The 23,297-nt window shown below is 37.2% G+C and overlaps 1 protein-coding gene across 14 annotated transcripts in view; it reads right to left on the reverse strand.

Moving 5' to 3' along the window:
- NSD3 (nuclear receptor binding SET domain protein 3) overlaps positions 1-23,297 on the reverse strand; it is a 120,941-nt gene that overhangs the window by 17,543 nt on the left and 80,101 nt on the right. For 9 of the 14 annotated variants that reach the window (XM_036249696.1, XM_036249685.1, XM_036249683.1 and 6 more), the window contains 7 exons: positions 19,681-19,878; positions 18,724-18,897; positions 14,542-14,688; positions 11,076-11,259; positions 4,963-5,165; positions 3,932-4,044; positions 3,073-3,342 (listed from right to left, as the gene is read on the reverse strand). In XM_036249696.1, coding sequence (XP_036105589.1) covers positions 3,073-3,342; positions 3,932-4,044; positions 4,963-5,165; positions 11,076-11,259; positions 14,542-14,688; positions 18,724-18,897; positions 19,681-19,878 — 1,289 coding nt within the window. The remainder of the gene's footprint in view (positions 1-3,072; positions 3,343-3,931; positions 4,045-4,962; positions 5,166-11,075; positions 11,260-14,541; positions 14,689-18,723; positions 18,898-19,680; positions 19,879-23,297) is intronic. The other 5 variants (XM_036249686.1, XM_036249688.1, XM_036249691.1 and 2 more) reach the window with 3 other exon arrangements.

Below are 23,297 nucleotides of genomic sequence, written 5' to 3' on the forward strand. Positions count from 1 at the left end.
AAGTGTGGCGGATAAAAATCAGGAGGACACCTCAGCTGGGAAGGTCCTTCCTGAGGACTGAGGGGTCCCCGTCTCACACCAGGTGCCCCGCTCAGGGTTCCAGTGCCAGGAAGAGAATCCCCATAACTTCTGGCTGGAAAAACCAGTGGGAACTGAGGCTCAGGGAGGCTGAGGCGGCTGGAGCCCCAGGCAGCTCCTTAAAGGGCCCGCGCACGGACTTATCGGACTCTCTCCCTCTAAGCTTGGAGGGGAGGCAGCTCGAGGGGCGCCAGAGACATACAGGGAAGAACTGAGCTGTTTGGCACTGGAGCGAGGGCTGGAGAGGGGGCTTTCTCCGGGACAAACGTGCTGTAAGACGCCTTTGTTCCTTTGGTGGGGCGGCAGACAGTCGCCATATCTGGGACTCCAGCAACCTGGCTCACACTGGTAGCCCCCCTTGGTGACTCCCTGAGGCCCCGCCCCACCTAACTTTCAGGCCCACCCAAGCTGTTGCCAGCTGCTTAACCATAGGATTGGCCTGTCTTGGATCCTGCTTCAGGTTTTTCCTAAATTCTTTCAAATGAGCAGCATCTGGTCTCAGCGAGCCCCACACCTCTCATTAAGTAATACACTGAAACAAACACAGGGAGGCAGCCAAAATGAGGAGACAAAGAAACAGGTCCCAAATGAAAGAACAGAACAAAACCCCAAGAAAAGAACTAAGCGAAATGGAGATAAGCAACCTAATAGATACTGAGTTCAAAATACTGCTTATAAGGATGCTCAATGAACTTAGTGAGAGCCTCAAGAGCATAAAAAAGGACCAGTCAGAAATCATGGATGCACAGTTAGAATTGAAGGAGGTATTAACTAAAATAAAGAATAATTTACACAGCTTCAATAATAGAGTACGTAAATCCAAGGAGCAAACCATCGATTTGGAATATAAGGAAGCAAAATATGCCCAATCAGAACAGCAAAAAGAAAAAAGAATCCAAAAAAATGACGACAGTGTAAGGAGCCTCTGGGACAACTTCAAGCGTGCCAACATTCGCATCTTGGGGATGCCAGAAGGAGAAGACCAAGAACAAGAAATCGAAAACCTGTTTGAAACAATAATGGCAGAAAACTTTCCTAACTTGGTGAAGGAAACATACAAGTCCAGGAAGCACAGAGAGTCCCAAACAAGATGAACCCCAAGAGGCCCACACCAAGACACATCATCATCAAAATGCAAAAGGTTCAAGACAAAGAGAGAATCTTAAAAGCAGCAAGAGAAAGGCAGCTAGTTACCTACAAAGGAGTTCCCATTAGGCTGTCAGCTGATTTCTCAAAAGAAACTTTGCAGGCCAGAAGGGAGTGGCAAAAAATATTCAGAGTGATGAAAAGCAAGAACCTACAACCAAGATTACTCTATCCTGCAAAGCTGTCATTTAGAATCGATGGCCATATAAAGACTTTCCCAGACAAGAAAAAGTTAAAGGAGTTCATCACCACCAACCGTTATTATATGAAATGATGAAGGGTCTTTTTGAAGAAAAAGATAAAATATATGAACAAACCAAATGGCAATGAATACATATCTATCAACAATGGAATCTACAAACAAAATGAACACGTAGAACAGAAACATTCTCATAGATACAGAGAACATTTTGTTGGTTACCAGTTGGGAGGGGGGTTGGGGGAATGGGTGAAAAAGGTGAAGGGATTAAGAACTACAAATTCATTGCTAGACTGACAAACCTCAAAGGGAAAGGGGGTTGGGGGTTGGGAAGAAATAAACCAAAGAACTTATATGCATAACCAATGGACACAGACAATAGTGTGGGAAAAGGTGGGAGGGGGGCGGAGGGGGTCAATGGGGGAAAGATGTGGAACATCTGTAATACATTTTACATCCAACAATAAAGATTTTTAAAAAATCCTACAAATATAGAATATATGAATATATATATATTTGTTTATGTGTTAATGTTCATAACTGCACAGAAAAAGTTTTAAAAGGCTATATACCAACCTATTAACAATGGTCCTCTCTAGGGAGGAGACCAACCCCAACTGAGGAGACTGAAGGGGGAATCCCACTCTTTATTATCTTTTTCGTATTTTCTTTACTACGTTATGTGGTATTTTTTAATCACAAAGGTGATTTTTAATTTTTTTTTTCTTTTTTTTTACTAGCGAGAGGGAAAGAGGGAGGAAGAGAGGGAGAGAAACATCAATGTGAGAGAGACACATCGACTGGCTGCCATCCAAATGACCCAACCAGGGCAGGGGACAAACTGCAACTGAGGTACATGCCCTTAGCGGGAACCAAACCCGGGTCTCTCTGGACCGCAGGCCAATGCTCTAACTGCTGAGCCAAACCGGCCAGGGCGCGATACTGTTTTTTAATAAGGATCCCAGAAGATTGTCAGAATCTCTCAAATTTGAGAGCCTGTTTAAATAGTAGAATATACTGGTGATTTTCATTTTTTTCTTTGAGTTATTTGTATTTAGAAAATTTTCTGCACTGGATATGCATTTGCATTAAACAAAGGGACTGCTTTGAAAAATTGCTTCAAAGTACTCAATTTTTTCCAGTTGCTTTTGTATATATAATCTAATTTGAGATTAGCAACAACCCTTACATATGTAGGGCAGGGATTATTGTCTATTTTAGAGAAGAGGAAACTGAGGCTCAGGGAGGTTGACTGACTTGACCATAGTTTCATGGCCAATGAATTATGATATTGGAGCAAAGTTCTGGGTTTGCTAGTTTCTATCCCAGTACATTTTAAATTTTACTGTTTTGCCTTTACTAAGTATTTTAAATCTATTTTGTTTAACAAGTAAAAACGACTTCAAACAGAAAATGTCCAGGATCCCTTCTCCTTTTTATGACTGATCATAAGACAACCAAAGTTTATGTGCGTTTTATTACTACCAGTTCATACAGCTTCTTCTTTGCTTAAGAAGTGCCAAACTCTCAACTTGGGAAGTTTCAAGATTCTGCCATGAATCCCTATACATTTTATCCCCACTGAAGCATCTCCTAGAGGCACAGGTCCTGGTCTAGTCCACGCCACCAGTGCCCCCACCCCACACTACCTTCTTAATACTCCTTTTGGTCCTGAGGCCCCAGCCTCTTCGCTCTGTTTTGATGATTTCTGCATCAGGGTAGAGCCTCTTCGTAAAGCACTGGTTCTGGCAACGATCTCCAGCTGGGCACACCTGCGGGTGACACTCATACTGTAGCATTCTGTTCAGGCACTCTGATTCCAAGCCGCAAGGATTTTCATCAGCTGGCTTGCAGTTACAGCGAGGAATCTCTGACAGGTCTGCAACCTGGACCTGGACCTTTCCTATTACTTTGTTAGCCTAGGAAACAAAATCACAAGTGAGAGAGAGGAATTTAAATAGGAACATCAGAAACATCCATGCTGTTCTTGGCTCTCCTACTGCCCTGCAACGTGATTCTGAGAAAGGCTCTTTATCTTAATTGTAATTTCCCCCCAAATAAGCTAAGAATAATAACTGTGTCTCCTTACTTGACAAAAATATAAAAAACTGATGTGAATTCTCACTTATCTGTCCTCTGTATTTCTTCTTCTATTAGTTGATGGAAATTTCATAACTGAAAGGTACTGTTGGATATCTAGCCGGAAGGGGCAAATATCTCTATTCTCATTTGGTGGCAGGATAAACTTGGTAGAGTGGGAATAGGATTTCCCATCACACATGTCGCTCCTAGGTGCTGAAGGGCTTACCAAAGACCTCACCCCCTTAGTACACAACTCTCCCGCTCCCATCTGACTTTGACATGGCCCACAAAAGCTGTTTGTTTTACAGAAGATTGGGTGAAAATTAGCAAGTTTTCACAAGTCAAAAAGGGCCTTCTAACTACTAAGAGAGTACTGCATTTCATCTTGCCTGTCAAATACCAATTTTTTCATGGGTAGAGACTCACTTTGATGTGTTTGTACGGAGGAGGCTTTCTTGAGTTTTTTTCAATCTCTAGTGCTTCTTTACTTTCCCTTTGTGCTTTCAATTCCTGGAAACGTTTTGCAGCTTCTTCCAGAGCTGCCAATAAGACCCAAGAAAGTATAAATGCCAAAAACCAAACAAAAACCATTAGCAGAGTAGTTTTACTCTACCACCCCCCCAATGCGCTGAATCTGGCTGATTTTTTTCTCTTTAAAATAGTTTCTGGAAATAACCACTTACCACCAGGGTAGATTAACACTGAAATAGGATATGACTCACTTTTGGCTGAAACTGCTCTGTGTAAGCTGCTGCCACAGAGATGAGGTTCTTTTTCAATGATCAGAGGATTCCAAGTGAACTCAAGGGAAGCTTTTACCTTGTACTAGATTTAAATTCATTTTGTTCTTACCCAGAAAGCCAAACTTCCTGGTAACTTGTTGCAAAAACACTTATAAGACTCTTTGTGGAAAGTTCTACTACTCTTCTGTAGTAAAGGAGCTTTACTTAGTTAAGAAAACTATTCCCAGCCCTGGCCGGTGTCAGTGGTTAGGGCGTTAGAATGAGCACCAAAGGGTCTCAGGTTCGATTCCTGGCCCCAGTCAAGGCATGTGCTGGAGGCAACCAATCACATCATTGTTTTTCTTTCTCTCTCTCTCTGTGCCCCACTCCTACTTCCCTTCCACTCTCTCAAAAAAAAAAAAAAGAAAATGGAAAAAGATCCTCAGGTGAGGATTAGCAACAACAAGAAAACTATTCCCAGAAAAATCTGTTTGTGGAAAGATCACTGAAGAAACTCCTTTTGCATACACAGCAGAGCCTACCACACTGACAATGTATTTTCCTAATTGATTTAATTCTGATACCGCTCTAATGGGATTAGAAACGTGCGAACGTTGGATCAGAAGGCCTGGCGAAAATTCTCTACTGCCAAAAACATATCATATGCAAGTGGGGAGATGAGAAATCAACACTGGAGTCTTAGTTTTGAGCCACTGTAAACATCATCCAACGTACCTTTTTTGAAGGTCTTGTTAATACTTGTCTGTCCCTCAGCAAAGCTTTTGTCTCCTTCAACATAAGGGAACACTCTGCCCTGGTGTACCCAATAGTAGTCATGAGAACCAAAGAAGAACACAGGGAAGTCCCCCAAGTCATGCTTAAGACCCTGGATGTTCAGTGGCACAGACCTGGGATTACAGATCTCTGCTGGCCACCATCTGAAAACAAAAACAATTTTAGACAAGGGGATGAAATTCACACTATTCTTTACATGGCTGGTGGGATGGGGGGAAAAAAGGTTTTGTCCTGTGCAATTTTCATTCAGACTCTAGGACATAAAATACCTTGTTTATCTTTAATCCTGTTCAAACCACACAGCATTTAAAAATCATATTGATAAATTAATTTATTAATGAAATAGTTAACATAGACTAAACAAACTAGGCTCTAAATACCCAATCTAGTTTCTTTCTTTAAAAAAATTTATATTTGATATTTATAAAATATATATCATGAAAATATAAGCTATAAAGCATAATAAAATAATAATGAACCTAACTACCCACCTTAAGAATTAGATTTTCCCAGTATCATTCCAAACCAAATTTCTATCCTAGACAAGTCATGTTTTTCTCCAAACTTGGCATTCTTAAAACCAACGTTGTCCTTCAAGGTATAAAAGTTTATTTCTAGTGGTCAAGGGACTCATTTGAGAATAAACTGATGCTATAGTAAAGAACGGCCAGTTTCATTCAAGTTCGCATTTTATTATCTCTAATCAACCAGGGTAAACACTTTTTGGTCAAATGTACTAGGTTTATATCAGTGCATATTTCAGAATCTAATTCATCTTGGATCATAATAAACGTGGACTTTGGGGCAGAATGAAGCAGAACTGTTTCATGCCATGATGACTGAAACCACAGCGATCACTAAGTGAAAACATCTGTGAAGTACATGAGACAATTTCCAGCAACTGGGCAAGTTAAAAATTGAAAGGTGAGCCCTGGCCGGTTTGGCTCAGGTTAGAGCATCGGCCTGTAGTCCAGAGAGACCCAGGGTCCGGTTCCTGCTAAGGGCATGTACCTTGGTTACAGTTTGTCCCCAGCCCCGGGTGGATCATGTGGGAGGCAGCCACTCGATGTGTCCGTTTCACGTCAATGTTTCTCTCTTCCTTTCTCTCCCTCCCACTCTATCTGAATGAAAAAATGGAAAAATGTCCTCGGGTGAGGATAAAAAAAAAAAATTGAAAGCTGAAGTTTTTGTAGTATGTAAAATCATAATATGAACAGTAAACACATAAAATTTAAATTTTTTCAATCACTTATTTTATGGGTGCCTAGTAAAACCATTTATCCAATGAATAATTATATTATTTAGAAGATAAATGACAGCATGGCCACACTTCCAGAGTTATAGTGCAGAACTTGAATATGCTTTATCTAAAAATGTGGGTAAAGAGCCTATGCTCAAATTGTTTAAACCAAACCAAACCAAACCATTGTTTTATATAATCAGTGTTTGGTTTCCCTCAAAGTGGGCTAGGAAATGGTTATTTCTAAACCATTGTAAGGCATTTAAATATGTACATGATAGCTGCATTCATGGGGTCCAGAAGAGGCAAACTTTCTGCCAGAGGTTGTTCCATATCTTCATATTTCCCCTAGGAAGCTCCACATTGGAGCAACTAGTTATTGAAAAGAAACAGCTTCATATGGCCAGGTAGGCCAGACTGAAAAAAAATACATTCAGAATTAGTTCATGGATGGAAGTCTGCAGAACACATAAGCAGAATCAACCTCAATGTAAAATCTCACTGGGCTGTGAACTGGAGCACTTCTTTGGGCTTCTTTATTTTATTTATTTATTTATTTTTTTCCTCACCCAAGGACATCCTTCCATTTTTTGTACAGATAGAGTGGGAGGGAGAGAGAGGAAGAGAGAGAGAGGGAAACATCGATGTGAAAGGGACACATCGAGTGGCTGCCACCCGCACGACCAACCAGGGCCGGGGACAAACTGCAATCGAGGCACATGCCCCCAGCGGGAACCGAACCTGGGTCTCTCCAGACCGCAGGTGGACGCTCCAACCGCTGAGCCAAACCGGCCAGGGCTCTTTGGGCTTCTTTAAACGCAATGTGATTACAACTAAAGAACTTAAGTTAAGGCAAAGATCTTTTCACATTTACAACTTCTTTTTTTTTTTTTTTTAATCCTCACCTGAGGACATTTTTCCATTTTTTGTACAGATAGAGTGGGAGGGAGAGAGAGGAAGAGAGAGAGAGAGAAACATCGATGCGAAAGGGACACATCGAGTGGCTGCCACCCGCACGACCAACCAGGGCCGGGGACAAACTGCAACCGGGGTACATGCCCTTAGCGGGAACCGAACCTGGGTCTCTCTGGACCGCAGGCAGACGCTCTAACTGCTGAGCCAAACCGGCCAGGGCTACAGCTTCTTGTTTTAAGTTTTTTCTTTATTGATTTTAGAGACAGAAAGGGAGAGGGAGAGAGAGAGAAATACTGATAAGAGAGAACATCGACTGGCTGCCTCCTGCATGCCCCTCACTGGGAACTGGGCCCACAACCTGGGCATGTGCCCTGATCGGGAATGGAACCTGCGACCTCTTGGCGCATGGGTCAATGCTCAACCACTGAGCCACACTGGCCAGGCCATTCACAGCTTCTTAAAAAAAGAAATATATAATGTACAGCATGATGACTATAGTTAATATACTGTATTATATATTTGAAAGTTGCTAAGAGAGTAGATTCTAAAAATTCTCATCACAAGAAAATAAAATTGTAACTATGTATGGTTATGAATGCTGACTAGATTTACTGTGGTAATCTTTTTGCAATACTATATAGAAATACCGAATCATTATATTGTACATCTGAAACTAATATGTTATGTCAACTATATCTCAAAAACAAACCCCCAAAAATTAAATAAAAAGAAAATATTCTGTAATTTATATGAAGAGCTAAAGGTTTCTTGTACTGTTTTAGATATTTCTTACCTAAAAATATTTTATCTATTGTCAAACCCACACCCCTCCCCACCCAAAAAGATACATATTTTTCATTGTAAAAAGTGTTTCTTTAAAACACTGTTTCTTTAAAAAATAAAACAATACACAAATGTATACCAGGAAAACTGAAAATGCCTCTCCTTTTTATCCTCACCGAGGACATTTTTGCATTTATCTTCAGATAGAGCAGGAGGGAGAGAGGAAGGAAGAGAGAGAGAAACATCGACATGAGAGAGACACATCGAATGGTTGCCACTAACACGACCCCAAACAGGACTCAGACTATTAACATTAGATGTATTTCTTTCCAGGTATTAAAAATATATTTACCCTGGCCGGTTTGGCTCAGCGGTTAGAGTGTTGGCCTGCGGTCTGGAGAGACCTGGGTTCAGTTTCCGCTAAGGGCACATACCTTGGTTGCAGTTTGTCCCCGGCCCTGGTTGGGTTGTGTGGGTGGCAGCCGCTCAATGTGTCCCTTTCACATCAATGTTTCTCTCTCTCTCTCTCTCTCTTCCTCTCTCTCCTTCCTACTCTATCTGAACAAAAAAATGGAAAAAATGTCCTCAGATGAGGGAGAAAAAATAAATAAATAAATAAATAAATAAATAAATAAATATATATATATATATATATATATATATATATATATATATATCTAGCTAGCTAGCCCTGGACAGTTTTGTTCTGTAGTTAGAGACTGGCCTGCAGACCAGAGAGTCCTGGTTTCGGTTCCCGCTAAGGGCACGTATCTCGGTTGCAGTTTGTCCCCGTCCTGTTTGGGGTCGTGTTAGTGGCAACCATTCAATGTGTCTCTCTCATGTTGATGTTTCTCTCTCTCTTCCTTCCTCTCTCCCTCCTGCTCTATCTGAAGATAAATGCAAAAATGTCCTCGGTGAGGATAAAAAATATATATATTTATCTAAGTCCATAATTTTTTAAAATTGTATAAATACATGGAAAGATAATGTACATAGTGTTTAACATGTTTTCTAAATTCAATTATATATTGTGGCTATCTCCCCATGTTACTATACAAACCTGCATTATTCTTTTATTGGCTTCAAGATACTCTACAATATGGATATACCATAGTTTATTTGATAAATTCATTATGGACTGAGCATTTGGGTTATTTCAAATAATACCACAATGAACACCCCAGTAAATACATTTTTGCCTGCTTGTCCAGTATTTTTTCCAAAGATAAATTTCTTGAAAGGGAAGTGCTGGGTCAAGGAATATAAAGACTTACAGTTTTAATATGTGATGCCAGATCGCCTCACAGAGAGCATTCAATTCTCTGTGCCCTCCCTAGCCACAAAATTATTACTCTTCAAATCTTTGCCAATCTGTTAATTGGGGTAAAAACCCTTTGTTTTTAATGGGTATTTATTTTTTAGTGAAGCTGGGCATTTTTTACATGTTTATTATCCATTTGCTATTCTTTTGCAAAATGGCTCTTTCTCTTGTCTTTTCAAAAAATCCTCACCCAAGGATATTTTTCCATTTACCTTCAGACAGAGTAGGAGGGAGAGAGAGAGAGAATGAGAGGAAGAGAGAGAGACAAACATCAATGTGAGAGGGACACATTGACTGGTTGCCTCTCACGACCCCCACCAGGGCCAGGGACAAACTGCAACCGAGGTACATGGCCATAACTCATTGGTCCCCAGGCTGATGCGCTAACTGCTGAGCCAAACCGGCCAGGGCTCATCTTTGTCCGCGGCCCCCCCCCCCCCCCATAAGGTATCTGTCTTCTCTTATTGAAAGTAGAAAAGCAAACACTTTCTTTCTCCTGGTTTGACATTTGCTTTTTAAAACTTTATTATAATGTCATTTGCCACACAGTATAAAACTGTTTGTGTTAAAATTGTCAATATTTTTAAGGCTTGAAGATGCCTGTCATATGTTTAAAAAAATAGCATGGCAGGGGACCTTCTCAACCTCAATGCCACTTATCTCAGCTAAAAACACATTTTTAAAAGTTAAGTAGGTAAGCAAGCTGCATATTGAAAACAGAGAAAACAACATAGCCCCTGCTAAAATAAATCACAGTATGTTTGAAATTCTATAGAAATATATTTTACTTAGGATACTAATTGAAAAGCAGAATTCTACTGTGCTCTCTTGAACAGTATCTATTTTCTTAGTAAAACGATAAACATATATATGTCTCAAAATGCAGAATACAGAGTTTCAAAAATACATTACTATTCCTGTTCAGTGAGGGCTTGTTAAAAACAGGCTTCTAAAAGGAGAACATTTTATTAAAATATTAATAATCACACATACTTCTTACTCATCCTCTTAAGAGCTAAAGGTTCTTAATGAAACAACCTCTTTCTTTAAATCCTAAGAAAACTCTTTCTTTGCACACAAGTTAGAGTTTCTAGCTAGAACTAAAATGGATCAGATTAAGGGGCAAAGAGAGCTATTTTGGCTGAAAAAAAAACTCTTGATTTTATTAGAAATTACAAATCAACATAAAGCTAATTAGGGCACAGAGAAAACATCTTCCCCATTACCCACATAAGAACTTTTATTCCAAAATCTCTAATAGTACATAGTTCATTAGTATAAAATTATTTATGGAACTTAAAAACAAAAGTCAAACCAACCAAAACAAAAGTCAAACCAAGCCCTGGCCAGTTTGGCTCAGCGGTTAGAGCGTCGGCCTGTGGTCTGGAGAGACCTGGGTTCAGTTCCCGCTAAGGGCACGTACTTCGGTTGCAGTTTGTCCCCGGCCCTGGTTGGTCGTGCAGGTGGCAGCCAATCGATGTGTCCCTTCACGTCGATGTTTCTCTCTCTCTCTCCCTCCCACTCTATCTGTACAAAAAATGGAAAAATATCCTCAGGTGAGGATAAAAAAAATAAAAAAAAAGTCAAACCAAAAAAAAAAAGAGAGATCCACAACTAACCTTCCCAAACCTCTAAAAACCCAGACTCAAAATATGTTTCTTCTCTCTCTCTCTCTCTTTTTTTAAGGAAGTAGCTCTGCTGTTCTACCTGTCTCTTAGCTAGTTTGTATACAGATTATAAACCTAGGTCTAAACAATGATTGAATACTTCCTCTTTGTCATTGGAAAAACTTGCCTGTAATTTCCCAATTTGACCCAAACAATCTGCTTGTAATGTAGTTTCTTGCCAGCTTTACAGTCATTACAATTCCAGCAGCCTTCTGGCATTTCTATGCTCAGGCATTCCGGGTGGAAGGAAGCTGGGCACGATTCACAGCAGAGCAATCGTCCACCTTGAAACAAATAAACAGTCTTAATAACTGAGAAAAGAGGAAAGAGAAAAAGAAAGAAAAAGGAGAAAGTTATCTTTTAAGTGCAATTTGATTCAAACTGGGGGAAAATAACAAAGGATGGAGTCATATCTATGGTGATGGATTAAAATAGAAAGCAAATGAACAGATTTAGCTTCGTCCCTTTTCAGGGCTTCAGTGGCCAGAAACTCTGCTTTTGAATAGTAAGAGAAATATTATTGTACTCCTTACCCCTGTAAAATGTGGGCTATTGAGCTATCGGGTTAGCAGGCAACTAAAACTCTAACATATGATAAAATAGGTGCATGAAGTCTTTAGATGCAGTAAATTTGAAAGCAGATTTTCAAAGAAGTATGTAGCAGCTTACTTTCTTTTCTCCTTGAGAGCTAAGAAAGCAAGCAATGGTTATCTTTGTATTTTAATCCAGTGCCACAGTCGACTAAATCCCTTTATAATAAAATTAGCAAGAATGAAAATAGGCAATAGGTTGATCAGTACTTTTTCTTCCCATAAAAGGATACAAAAAAGCAAAAAGATCACACTTGCTCAAGTTGGTCATTACATACATCAATCATTACCTTTTCAGTGAAGATAAAGTCAAACAGGCTATAGAGCAGTGGTTTGCAACCTTTTCATCACCAAGGATACTTTCCCTTCCCTCATGAACCTATGTTTTCAAATATTTTATCAACCAAAAACAAAATCCCTGCATTTTAAAAGTAACATTTTCCCATTTTTATTAACCAAAAAAATATATAACTGTCAGAGCTTCTGAATCCAATAACAAAACTAGCCTTATAACACTGAATTGTTTAAGTTATAGCCAAATCATAAAGAAACTCATGCTGCCTTAGTTTGCATAAATGTATGCTTGTTAGATTTTCTGAAATATTAAGCATAGTTCAAAAATTTTGTTTACATAAGCTTTTTTTTACCTCATACTGAGAACCACTGCTTTATAGCATAAAATTAAGTAAATACCAGTGTAGAATGAAGTACCACACATGAAGAGATCCCTCCAACTTCCCTAGCAAAATCCTCTCTTTTTAAATACACAAAATGATCTCTGGATTAAGACCAAAACAAGTGCAGCAAACAAAACAAAATAATATTACTAAATGCAAAGAAATGAAAAAGACTCGGGGGAGGGGGCAGATTAGGTATTTCTAATAGGTATTTCAACAAGTGACGAAGGATGTTAACCACTGAAGATGAAATACAATAAAGACATTTACTACAAAAAAAATTCATCTTCCCATTGGAAAATCAGGTCTATAACCCACAAGTACACTAAGATTTAAAGTCTCATTAGCTAAAGGTTAGGAGCCCTATATACAACTTTATCAAATCACATGCTCCAACCTTTTGAGGGTTTGTCTTTAATTTTCCAGAAAATTTTATCTTACTGCAGACTTTCAAACTTCTGATTGAACATAAAAACAAAAAGAAAATCCATATACAATCAGTGATGAATTAAATTACTATATTTCCTCTGCTTAAAAGCTTTTTCTTCAATCATTGGGATTTTTTCCCTTTGTCTGCAAATCTCAATATGAATTAATGGTTCCAATTCCCCAACCTAGAGACTAGCTTGTCTGAGTGCTCTTAGCCTAGGTAAAGAATTCTTCTGTACGTTTAAACTAAAATGAGATCATTCATTTTTCAAACAGAAAGAAATGACCAATAGGGAGAACAGCCTTTGCAAAATAGCTTTTAGAGGGTGTGTGATTATTAGAGCTGACGAAGGAAAGTCAGGCTGGCCATTTTCAATATATGGAATAGTCCTGAATTTAAGTCTTATTTCAGAGGAAATACAGACCGAGAATCATCAGTGAAAATCATCATGATTTTGACCAAAAGAAAAAAAATACACAAGGGAAATAGAAAAAATAAAAATATGAACAATCCACCTTGGTGCTATGCAAGAAAACTGCTTTAGGATGCAAGAAAAGATGTGGTTCAAGCTAAGCAAACAGAGGGCTCAAAATAATTTCAATTTTTGTCAAGGTCAATATTGAGTGCTGAAAAGAAAATAAGCAACAATTGAATTAATCTAATTTTAATGGCACCAGCATGAAAATAAGGCTTTTCCTAATTTTATGGCATTATGGAGTTGGTCAAGCCCATGCCCATTTTTGTTTTGGAAGTCCATGATGCCACCAAGTAAGGTGACATACTGTGACTTCAATGGAAAATAAAAAACCTAATACCTCTCTAACCTACTTCTTCAGGCCCTAATCTTAGCTTGCTTAGTTATACTTTCTCTTAGTCCTGGGTTGCCACTTAAGAATTCTGACAAAGAACAAAGATATCAAGTAGGCAACACAAAGGGAAAAGAAAAAATAAGAGGTCCATTTCCAATGTATTCAGTATATTAGGCATGAATTAATTTTTCCTTAAAGAATCTGAACCTGGTCCTCAGATCATAATGAGAATGCATACAGGAAAAGACATTCACCTTCCAGGTTATTATTTTACCTGCTGAGATAGTAACTTTCCAAATGTACGTTATTGTTAAACTACTTTTTACCTTTATTACAAGTACGCTATATAAAGCTAAACACAAGGTAAGATTTTCTTCCATAGACTAAACTAATTGGGAGAATATAAATACACATTTAGCTCCTGATTCTCTGATGATTACTTATCCATAAGCAATTCTTCAGCTCATCTGACCTGCCTTTCAATATCCAGTGTTTGGGGTACCCTCCCCAGCTGCCCACAAATGTATTCTAAAAGAAGGGCAACTAGTTTTCATAGCAACTGAACAAAAACATTTAAGAAACAAAATGATAGAATGTATTCTAAAATCAAATATTTAAGTATCAGTATCTTGATTCCCCTCTATTTAATAACCTATGTTACTGTTTAGTTCAAAGTTAGCAACAAATTATTTTTAACAAATTATAGACATTATTGTATTTATTCTAACATGAAAGCTAGTTTTACAACATGCAAAAGAGAAAGAGCCCTTAGAATATTCCTCTATACTAAGCAAAATCCTCGTTTTTCAACTTTAATAACCCATAGATATATAAAATGTGTGAAAATTTATTCAAGAAGAGTAAGTAAAAATTTGAAATAATTGGAATTACTTTAAGCCCTTTTTAATAATTTTGCAGCCATATGAAGACAATCACAACCACCAAGGTAGAATTTACCAAAAGCAACAGATGGTGCTCAACAGGCATACATTCCCCCCCTTCATTTAAAAAGAAAAAAAGAAAAAAGAAAAAGGAAAAAAAGAAAATGCAAAAATAAAAGCAAGAGATAAACTATTTTGATTATTACCTTTCTCATATTTCTTTTTGGAAGCTGACGAAGAAGGAATCATAGGTAATTTCATCAACTCTGCACGATTTGATTCATTCAGTAGGTAGTGGGACTTATAGGCATATGAACTGAACATGGGGTCTGAATGATCCTGAACTATCAGCCCTATACGAAACAAACAGAAAGAGATGAGCTGCAATGAAACTACCCATGATTCCATGAGGAGAAAAAATAAACCAACACCTATTAATGTAGCTGTGCTTAAAGTTGGGAGGAAAAAAAGAAAGTATGAAGAAAAAGAAAGATCTGACAGAAAAAGCTTTCTATAGTTATTAAAAGGAGTTTAAGTGACTCAATGCCTTATCCCTATATAGAAACCTATATACCCAGAAGAAAACTGTATATTAATTTGAAGATGTAAACTGCATTTGACATCATATGGAAAACTCTCTTTGGAAAATAAAACCACATTCCTTAATATTTAGAAGTACTATGATGACAACCCAGAAAACACAATAACATATCACTTAACTGCTAGAAATAAGAATTATTTACATAACACAATAGATCCTGGTCTACCTTCGATGTATCAAGTAAGCACTTAAAGGAAGAACTGAGTGTCTCCTCTTCTCTATTCATAACTTGAGATATTCTCAAACAGATTCTAGTTTTCTCTGCCAGATAATAAAGCTTTTCTCTATCAATATATGATTTTAAAGGGGTCATAATTTGTTGAACTTTACTAAGGTACTACAAACCATTAATTTTTTTTTCTGCCATGATATAAAGTGATTACCAACTTAAGGGTTTATTTAAAAAAGTCCTTTTGATCTACCAATGTAGCTATCCTATTTGGAGGAAAACATAAGAGACCTGCTCTAACCCATGTATGACACCCACTTCTCCTCTCCCTCCCACTCCCCTTCCCCTTTCCCTAGTTAAGTTCATAACATAGCTAAATGCCGCTCCTAAACCCAGGGAACTGTGAGATCAAGGAAAATGTCTCTGTTTGGTTATTAGTCAGTTTATAATGAGCTAGGACTTTATAATACAAATCATGACAGCAGTTTCATAAAGATCATTTGAGAAGGGGAAAAAGTTTTGTTTTTAAAGGGTATTTGTTTTGCCTGTGGATGTTATCTTCAATTTGGTACTACTCCACACTGAGACATTCGAAAAATATCTCTGATCCAGATGACAGAATGGAACTTGAAATTGCTAATTGGTAATATTATAAGAATCTTTGAATAAAAATTATATAATGTCAAATAAATTTCATACATTTAGTAGAGAAAAGTGGTATAGTATAAAAAACATGGGTTTTGAAATAAGAAAGACAGGTACACATGCTGGTCTCTCTATTTAACAGCTTGTGTTACCTCCAGGTAAAATATTTCATCTGGGCTTCAGTGTTCTCATTCACATAAAACGGGGAAATAACTTCTTAAGGGCAATTGTGGCAATTCATTCAGACAGTATCTAGTAGAGTTTGATTTACAGACACAAACTAAATTGCTATTATTATTATTAAAATTAAAAGAAAAGCCTAATATAACTTATCTGTTTAAAATTACCATTACAAACAAAGGTATAGATGTTACCCATTATTTTATACCAACCTCCAGATGAAAGATGCTAAATAATATACAGGGGTAGAAGCAAAGTAGGTTTACAGTTGTGAGTATGTGAAACACAGAGTTTATTCTTGTATTATTATTTATTAATTATTGTATTGTTTTTTGTATTATGTCAACCTTCTTTTGCCCACCCCTGTATACTACATTGAATGAAATATGACTGAACATTTCCTATGCACCATGGGGAGGGGAAGGGAGGAGCAATGTTCCTTTAAATCTTGAAACATTTCTAAAAATATTTCTAGATAGTTGTATCCTTAAGAATTAGCTTAATGATTAAACAAGCAATAACCAAGAACCAAGAAAATCCTCTCAGAGGAGGGAAAAACTGTATGAGGCAAGAAACAAAAACAAAACAAGCTAAGTTTTCTAACAGCAAAACAGAAATGATAAAAGTACTCTTTTTAATGAGTGGATTTATTACAGTTAGGTCTCTTAAAAGAATTAAATAAAAGGAGACCTCTACAAATAATGAATAAAGAACACATTATTCATTTCTGAAAAACTTTTAAGCCTTCTCAAATTCCAACATCAGATCTATTTAGAGTAAGTTTCTATAAAATTCTGGAAAGAGAAATGAGTTTCTGTTTACTGGACAAAGTTACAGTTAAAATACTTGGGAATTAAATAATCTTGCTTAAATAGGCAATTAAACGGGAGTAAATCTTTAGAATAATTGCTAAATTGATAAGATGCAAATGCAGAGCCTAGTGTTAACACTTGGGGTTTTCCCTCACTTCCATTGTCTCAAGCTTTTTTTTTTTTTTTTTTTTTAAATCCTTACCCGAGGCCTTTTTTCCATTTTTGTTCAGGTAGAGTGGGAGAGAGAGAGAGAGGAAGAGAAAGAGAGAGAAACATCGAAGTGAAAGGGACACATCGAGTGGCTGCCTCCTGCACGACCCCAACTGGGGCCAGGGACAAACTGCAACCGAGGTATGTGCCCTTAGCGGGAACCGAACCCAGATCTCTCTGGACCGCAGGCCGACGCTCTAACCACTGAGCCAAACGGGCCAGGGCCATTATCTCAAGCTTTTTTTTTTTTTTTTTTTAATCCCAAGCATAAATTAATCAAGGCATGTAAGTTACGCTTAACAAAATGGCTAGATTTTCTGCAAAACTAGGTTCCTTGACAATGGGCCATTTTCTACCTGTATTAAATTAAAAATACTTGTTTTAAAAGTTTCCCAGTTACTGAATGAAATAGAGCCAAAGAAAATATTGGTTAATATACTGATGACACTTGATTGATTCAGAATGTACTCCAAAGTAAGTCAACATGAGAGTTAGTAACTTGATATTGTTGGTTCAGTTATACATGCACACACGCAAACAGAAACACAAACACATACATACACCCCTAGTAAAAGTAAGTGCCTAGAATAGAATAAAATACTAACAAAGCGATAGAGACTTTATGTTTTCATTGATACACATTTATTTAAAGGTCTCTAAAGCTAGCACTCAATTGGATAAGTCAGTATTTCCATCTTATCATTACTTTCTTAGGATTGGGGAGATGGAAAAGACACTAGTGGCAACTTTATTTCTTTTGGCTATTTAAATCGCTTCAGTCACCTGTTAGAATGTGGCATGAAATATTTCAGACTGACTTCTCCATGTACTAGCCAGGTTTCAGAGCAGGATATAATTGTATAATTATACAATTGTAAATAAAGAAAGACACAATGCTTCCCCTCTAATGGCAGACAGCCCCAAATTCTCACAAAACTCTGACATACTGAAAGCAGTACATACAATGGACCCAGCTGGCTGCTACAAAAGGACTACCATTTATTTAAACTTTTACTGCCTACTTACTCTAGTTATTATTTTAAAAATAAGAGATACAAAAGTAAAACAACTCAAGATCTAGCATACTACCCAAATTCTATTAAGAAATACTTTATGGTACTTTCACCAAATTAGATGAACTGTCTCATAAAGCAAAAACAAACAAACAAGAAGATGAATACTCTGTATCATATTTGACTAAAGAAGTTCTATTTTATATTTATCACAAACTCAAATTCACTGACCCCCTCAGGGACACAATATTGTTTTTACTTGATCAATCTCTTGGCATACCTAAATATCAACAGCGTGCATTGCTGGCTCTTAACTACCACCACCACATATGTTGCCTTGGCTGTATCCCATCAGGCCTTCCTCATGCCAGACCAAAACATAAAACATAACATAAATGACTAAAAAAACAAATGTGCTCATTTTGCCTTCCAAATGTCATCTTAATCAGTTGTAAACTTTGGATTAAAGAATATGACGAAAGAAGTCTACTTTAAATAGAAGAATTGTTTGCAGAAGGAAATAGATTAATCTTCTGATGCTCCAAGTAGAAACGCTAAGAACTTATGTATAATTCTAAATTATGAAAAAAAATGCAGACTTTCACTTAATTTATGGAAGAATTAATATTCTAACAATTTGAATATCTAATGAAATAAAAGAGACTAGTTACTGGAAGTGTTAATCTCAGGGATATTACTGAAACTATTTTAATGCCAATGAACTCAGAAAGAATGAAAGAGAAAGGATTGACACTCACCTCTTGCACAAACGAAACAAAAGCCTACATTTACAGCAGAGGACGAATTACTGCTTCGTTTGGAATGATTACTACAGATGAGAATGTAGGAGGACACAAATATGCTTCCAGCAGCAACGCAAGCATCTCCAGAGTGATAGGCTACTGGACATCTCAAACATCTCATCATGCGACCTATTTAAAAACAAGTCAAAAAGAAATCTATATAACAAGGCATCAGATGGATATATAAAATGAGATTTTTGGAGTTTAGTTATTTTGGGTTCCATGTGATGCTGATTATAGTAAGATAAAAATATATTCTTGCGCTGACCAGTATGGCTCAGTTGGTTGGGCGTTGTCCCATGCACTGAAAAGTTGCTGGTTCGATTCCCGGTCAGGGTACATGCCCAGGTTGCGGGCTGGATGGCCTATAGGGGGCATGCAGGAGGCAGCTGATCAATGTTTCTCTCTCATTGATGTTTCTCTCTCTCTCTCTCTCACCCTCACTCTAAAAATCAATAAAAATCTTTAAAAGAAAAAACAAAAACAAAAGAAAAGTAATATAAACTTTCTACAAACTCTTTCAGAAAATACAGAAATTCTTCTCAATTCATTAAAATAAATAAATATATATATATATATTTAAATCTTTACTAGTTTGGCCCCTAAATGCAGCGCACATCTAGAGATCAAAGAAAAATTTGTCTGCTCCAATGCTAGAGAGATGGTGGTCGCCAATATGGTACCTGTTTAAGGAATTTTCAAGGGTAATTTTGAATATATGAAATTTTCCTCTTGTGGTCTGAATGAGAACCCAATCTCTCTACTTATTATGCTATCTACTGTGGCTGAGCTCATATATCTACAGATAAACAGAGGGAGAATGCATCATATTAATTATAATAATATGCTTATTATTTGCTACTGAACTGAAAAGAGAAAAACTTTGTCCCCTTCCTTAGCTCTCGATTTTACCTTTACTTGCTTTGTGGATATCTTTCTCCATAGAGCAGGCGGAGCAGCAGTGCTGGGGACAGCGGAATCCTTTTGATTCAAAGATGGTAGTGGGAAATTTGCGGACACAGGCTTCATGATAAAATTTCCCACAAGTACCAACAGAACAACGCTTCACATCTGTTCCGGATACCTTACATGAAAAACATGGGTGCTGTCCTAGAAAATTGGTGAGAAACACAGATTAAATAAAAGCTGATTAAAGCATATTTCTTTTAAATAGAAGCAGCTACTGACATAAAAATTGAAAATAAATTGTTAAATTAAAATATCATTTAATAAATTTTGTTAGAACGATTGCTTTGCTATGATCATTGATTTGGACATGTAGTATTAAAAATAATTTAGGCCTTGCTGATATGGCTCAGTGGTTGATTATCAACCCATGCACCAAGAGGTCAGGACACATGCCTGGATTGTGGGCTCAATCCCCAGCAGGGGGCGTGCAGGAGACAGCTGATGGATGTTGATGCTTCTCTTATGGATGTTTCTCTCTCTCTCTCTCTCTAAAATCAATTTAAAAAAACATTAAAAAAAATAATAATTTAGATCTCCACTTTCCACTCTACACTAAAATTATTTCTGTAGAAAACCCAGACCAGAATTTTTCAACACCTGAGAGCTGAGAGTGTCAAGGTCTTTCCAACACAGAATAAACAAACTACCAGAGAAAAGACAGATTCCATTAGATAATCATATAAAGTTTCCATATGTAAAACAGGAGTAAGATAAAAACTCATAATCACAATAAAAAACACAGAAAATTACAGTTAGGTATCTTATTCAAACTGTACAAAATCAAGGACCAAGAGAAAACATTAGAATTTCCCACAGAAAATACAATTACCTTCAAAGAAGCAATAGTAACACTAAGAGCTGACTGAAAAAGAAAAATGGAAACCAGAAAATAATAGGATGGTATCTTCGAAGGGCTGAAAGAAAATTGTTACCAAGCCAGAAGACATACCAGTGAAAACATTCTTCAAAAATAAAGAAAGGCCCTGGCCAATTTTGCTCAGTGGTTAGAACACTGGCCCATGGACCAACGAGTCGCAGGTTCGATTCCGGTGAAGGGCATATACTTCAGTTGTGGTTCCTTCCCAGCCCTGGTTGAGGTCGTGTGGGAGGTGACCAGTCAATGTGTCTCTCTCACATTGATGTTCCTTTTCTTTTTCTTTTTTATTGATCCTCATCAGAGGATATTTTTCCATTTATCTTCAGATAGAGTGGGAGGGGTGTTCCTTTCCTTCCTTTCCCTTTCCCCTCCTTTCCTTTCTCCATCCCCTTTCCTCTCTCTCCTCTCCTCTCCCCTCCCCACTCCTCTCCCCTCCCTTCCCCTCCCCTCTCTCCTCCTCTCCCCTCCCCCTCCCTCTCTCTCTCCCCCTCCCCACTCCTCCCTCCCACTCTATCTGAAGATAAATAGAAAATATCCTCCGGCGAGGAGTTAAAAAAAGAAATAAAGAGAAAGTAATATACATTGGGAAGAATTAAAAAAAATAAAAGTTGGCTCTTCGAAAAAGATTAATAAAACTGATATCCCTGGCAAGAATGACAATTCAAAAAAGAAAGAAAAAGCAGCAATACATACATATTATCAGTATCAGAAATAAAAAATGATACATCACTACAAATCCTACAAAGTTAAAAAGATAATAAATGGAAATCACTACATTTTTTGCCAATGAATTAAAAAATTTAGATGAATAAACAGATTCCTAGAAAAACAGAACTTACTAACACTGGAACAAAAACAAACAGAAAATATGATTAGTTGCATAAACTATTAAAGAAATTGAAACTATAATTTAAAACCTCCCAACAAAGAAAACTTAAAGCCCAGATGGCTCCACTGGTCAATCTGCCAAATATTTAAAGGAAGAAATAATGCCAATTAGAACATGGAAAAAAAAGAAAGAAAGAAAAGAAACAAGTAAAAGACAAACAGATGTGGAAAAATAAATGCAACAAAGATAATAAAACACTGTTTTGTTATACAGAGTGAAAATATATGCAACATATATAAGCAAAGATAGCTAAACAAGACTTACAAAAAACTATTGATCGAAACAGAAACAAAACAGCCTATTAAAGTGGGCAAAAGGAATGAGCAATTTACAGAAAGAAGGCAGCGGCCAATAAACATGAAAAATGCTCAACTTCACTAGTAATCAGATAAATGCTAATTAAAACCACAAGTAACATTTTAAAAATTCATCAATAGGAAAAAATTTACATGTCTGATAATACTAATTGTTGATCAAGATACAGGAGGGAAAGTACTCTTACATACTGCTGGTAGGAGTTGAAGTTGGAAGGAATTGCTTTAGAAGGAAACAAAGCAGTTACCATTTTTTAAAAAAGTACATTCACTTTCTGTGGCCTAGAAATTTCTACTTCTTGCTCTCTTCATTAGGATAGACTTGTATATGTAAAAAGCACCGTTTGTAACGGCAAACAACTGAAAATAACCCAAATGTCCTCCAACAGGGGAATAAACTATGATATACGCATACTATGGAACACTATGCAGCAATTAAATATATTTATATTGACATAAAAAGAGCTCAAAGACAAACTTAATGAAACAATCGGCAGAACAATGATATAATACATCTTTATTACAAGACACATAAAAATGTTACACACATACACACATGCAGAAAAAGGTTTACAGGGCTACAAATCAAACTGATAACAATGGTTACTTCTGGTGAGGGGTAGAATTAACTAGGGGACTAGGATTAAAATGATGATCTAGCCCGGCTGATGTAGCTCATTGGTTGAGCATCGACCCATGTACCAGAAGGTCGCCGGTTCGATTCCTGGTCAGGGCATATGCCCAGGTTGTAGGCCTGATCCCCAGTTGGGGGCATGCCAGGAGGCGGCTGATCGATGTTCTCTTTCATAGATACTTCTATCTCTCTCCCTCTCCCTTACTCTCTAAAATCAATAAAGAAAAAATAATTTTTTTAAAAAAGAAAGAAAAGTGATGATCTAGGGGGACTTCATCTTGAGCTACAATGATAATACCTTTTTTTTTGTACGTGCCCCTAGTGGGAACTGAACCCGAGACTCTCTGGTCTGCAGGCCGATGCTCCAACCGCTAAGCCAAACCGGTCTGGGCTACAATGATAATATTTTCATAACATTGTATTTATGTATTACTTGTGTAATTAATTATAAATGTAACTACTAACAAATAACTGTAACACTATAATACATAGAGAAAACACATGAACAGATCTTTCACAAGAATCAATAAATATACAAAAAAAGTTTAGCTGTAACCAAAGAACTACAAATTATAACAGCATTTTTATTATTTGTTTTATTTTTCTTTATTGATTTTAGAGAAGCGGAAGAAAGAGAGAAACATAGATGTGAGAGAAAAACTTCTATTGGTTGCCTCCTGCACATGCCCGGCTGGGAACTAAACCCACAACCTGGGTATGTGCCCTGACCAGTAATCAAACCTACCATCTTTTTGTGTATGGGATAATGCTCCAACCAACTGAACCACGTCAGCCAAGGCTATTTTGCTATTTTAAGAAAGTTGTTTTCATTTTTATTGATTTTTT

The sequence above is a fragment of the Molossus molossus genome, unplaced genomic scaffold (assembly GCF_014108415.1).
Source record: "Molossus molossus isolate mMolMol1 unplaced genomic scaffold, mMolMol1.p scaffold_m16_p_9, whole genome shotgun sequence".
In the NCBI taxonomy this organism is placed as follows: Eukaryota; Metazoa; Chordata; class Mammalia; order Chiroptera; family Molossidae; genus Molossus; species Molossus molossus.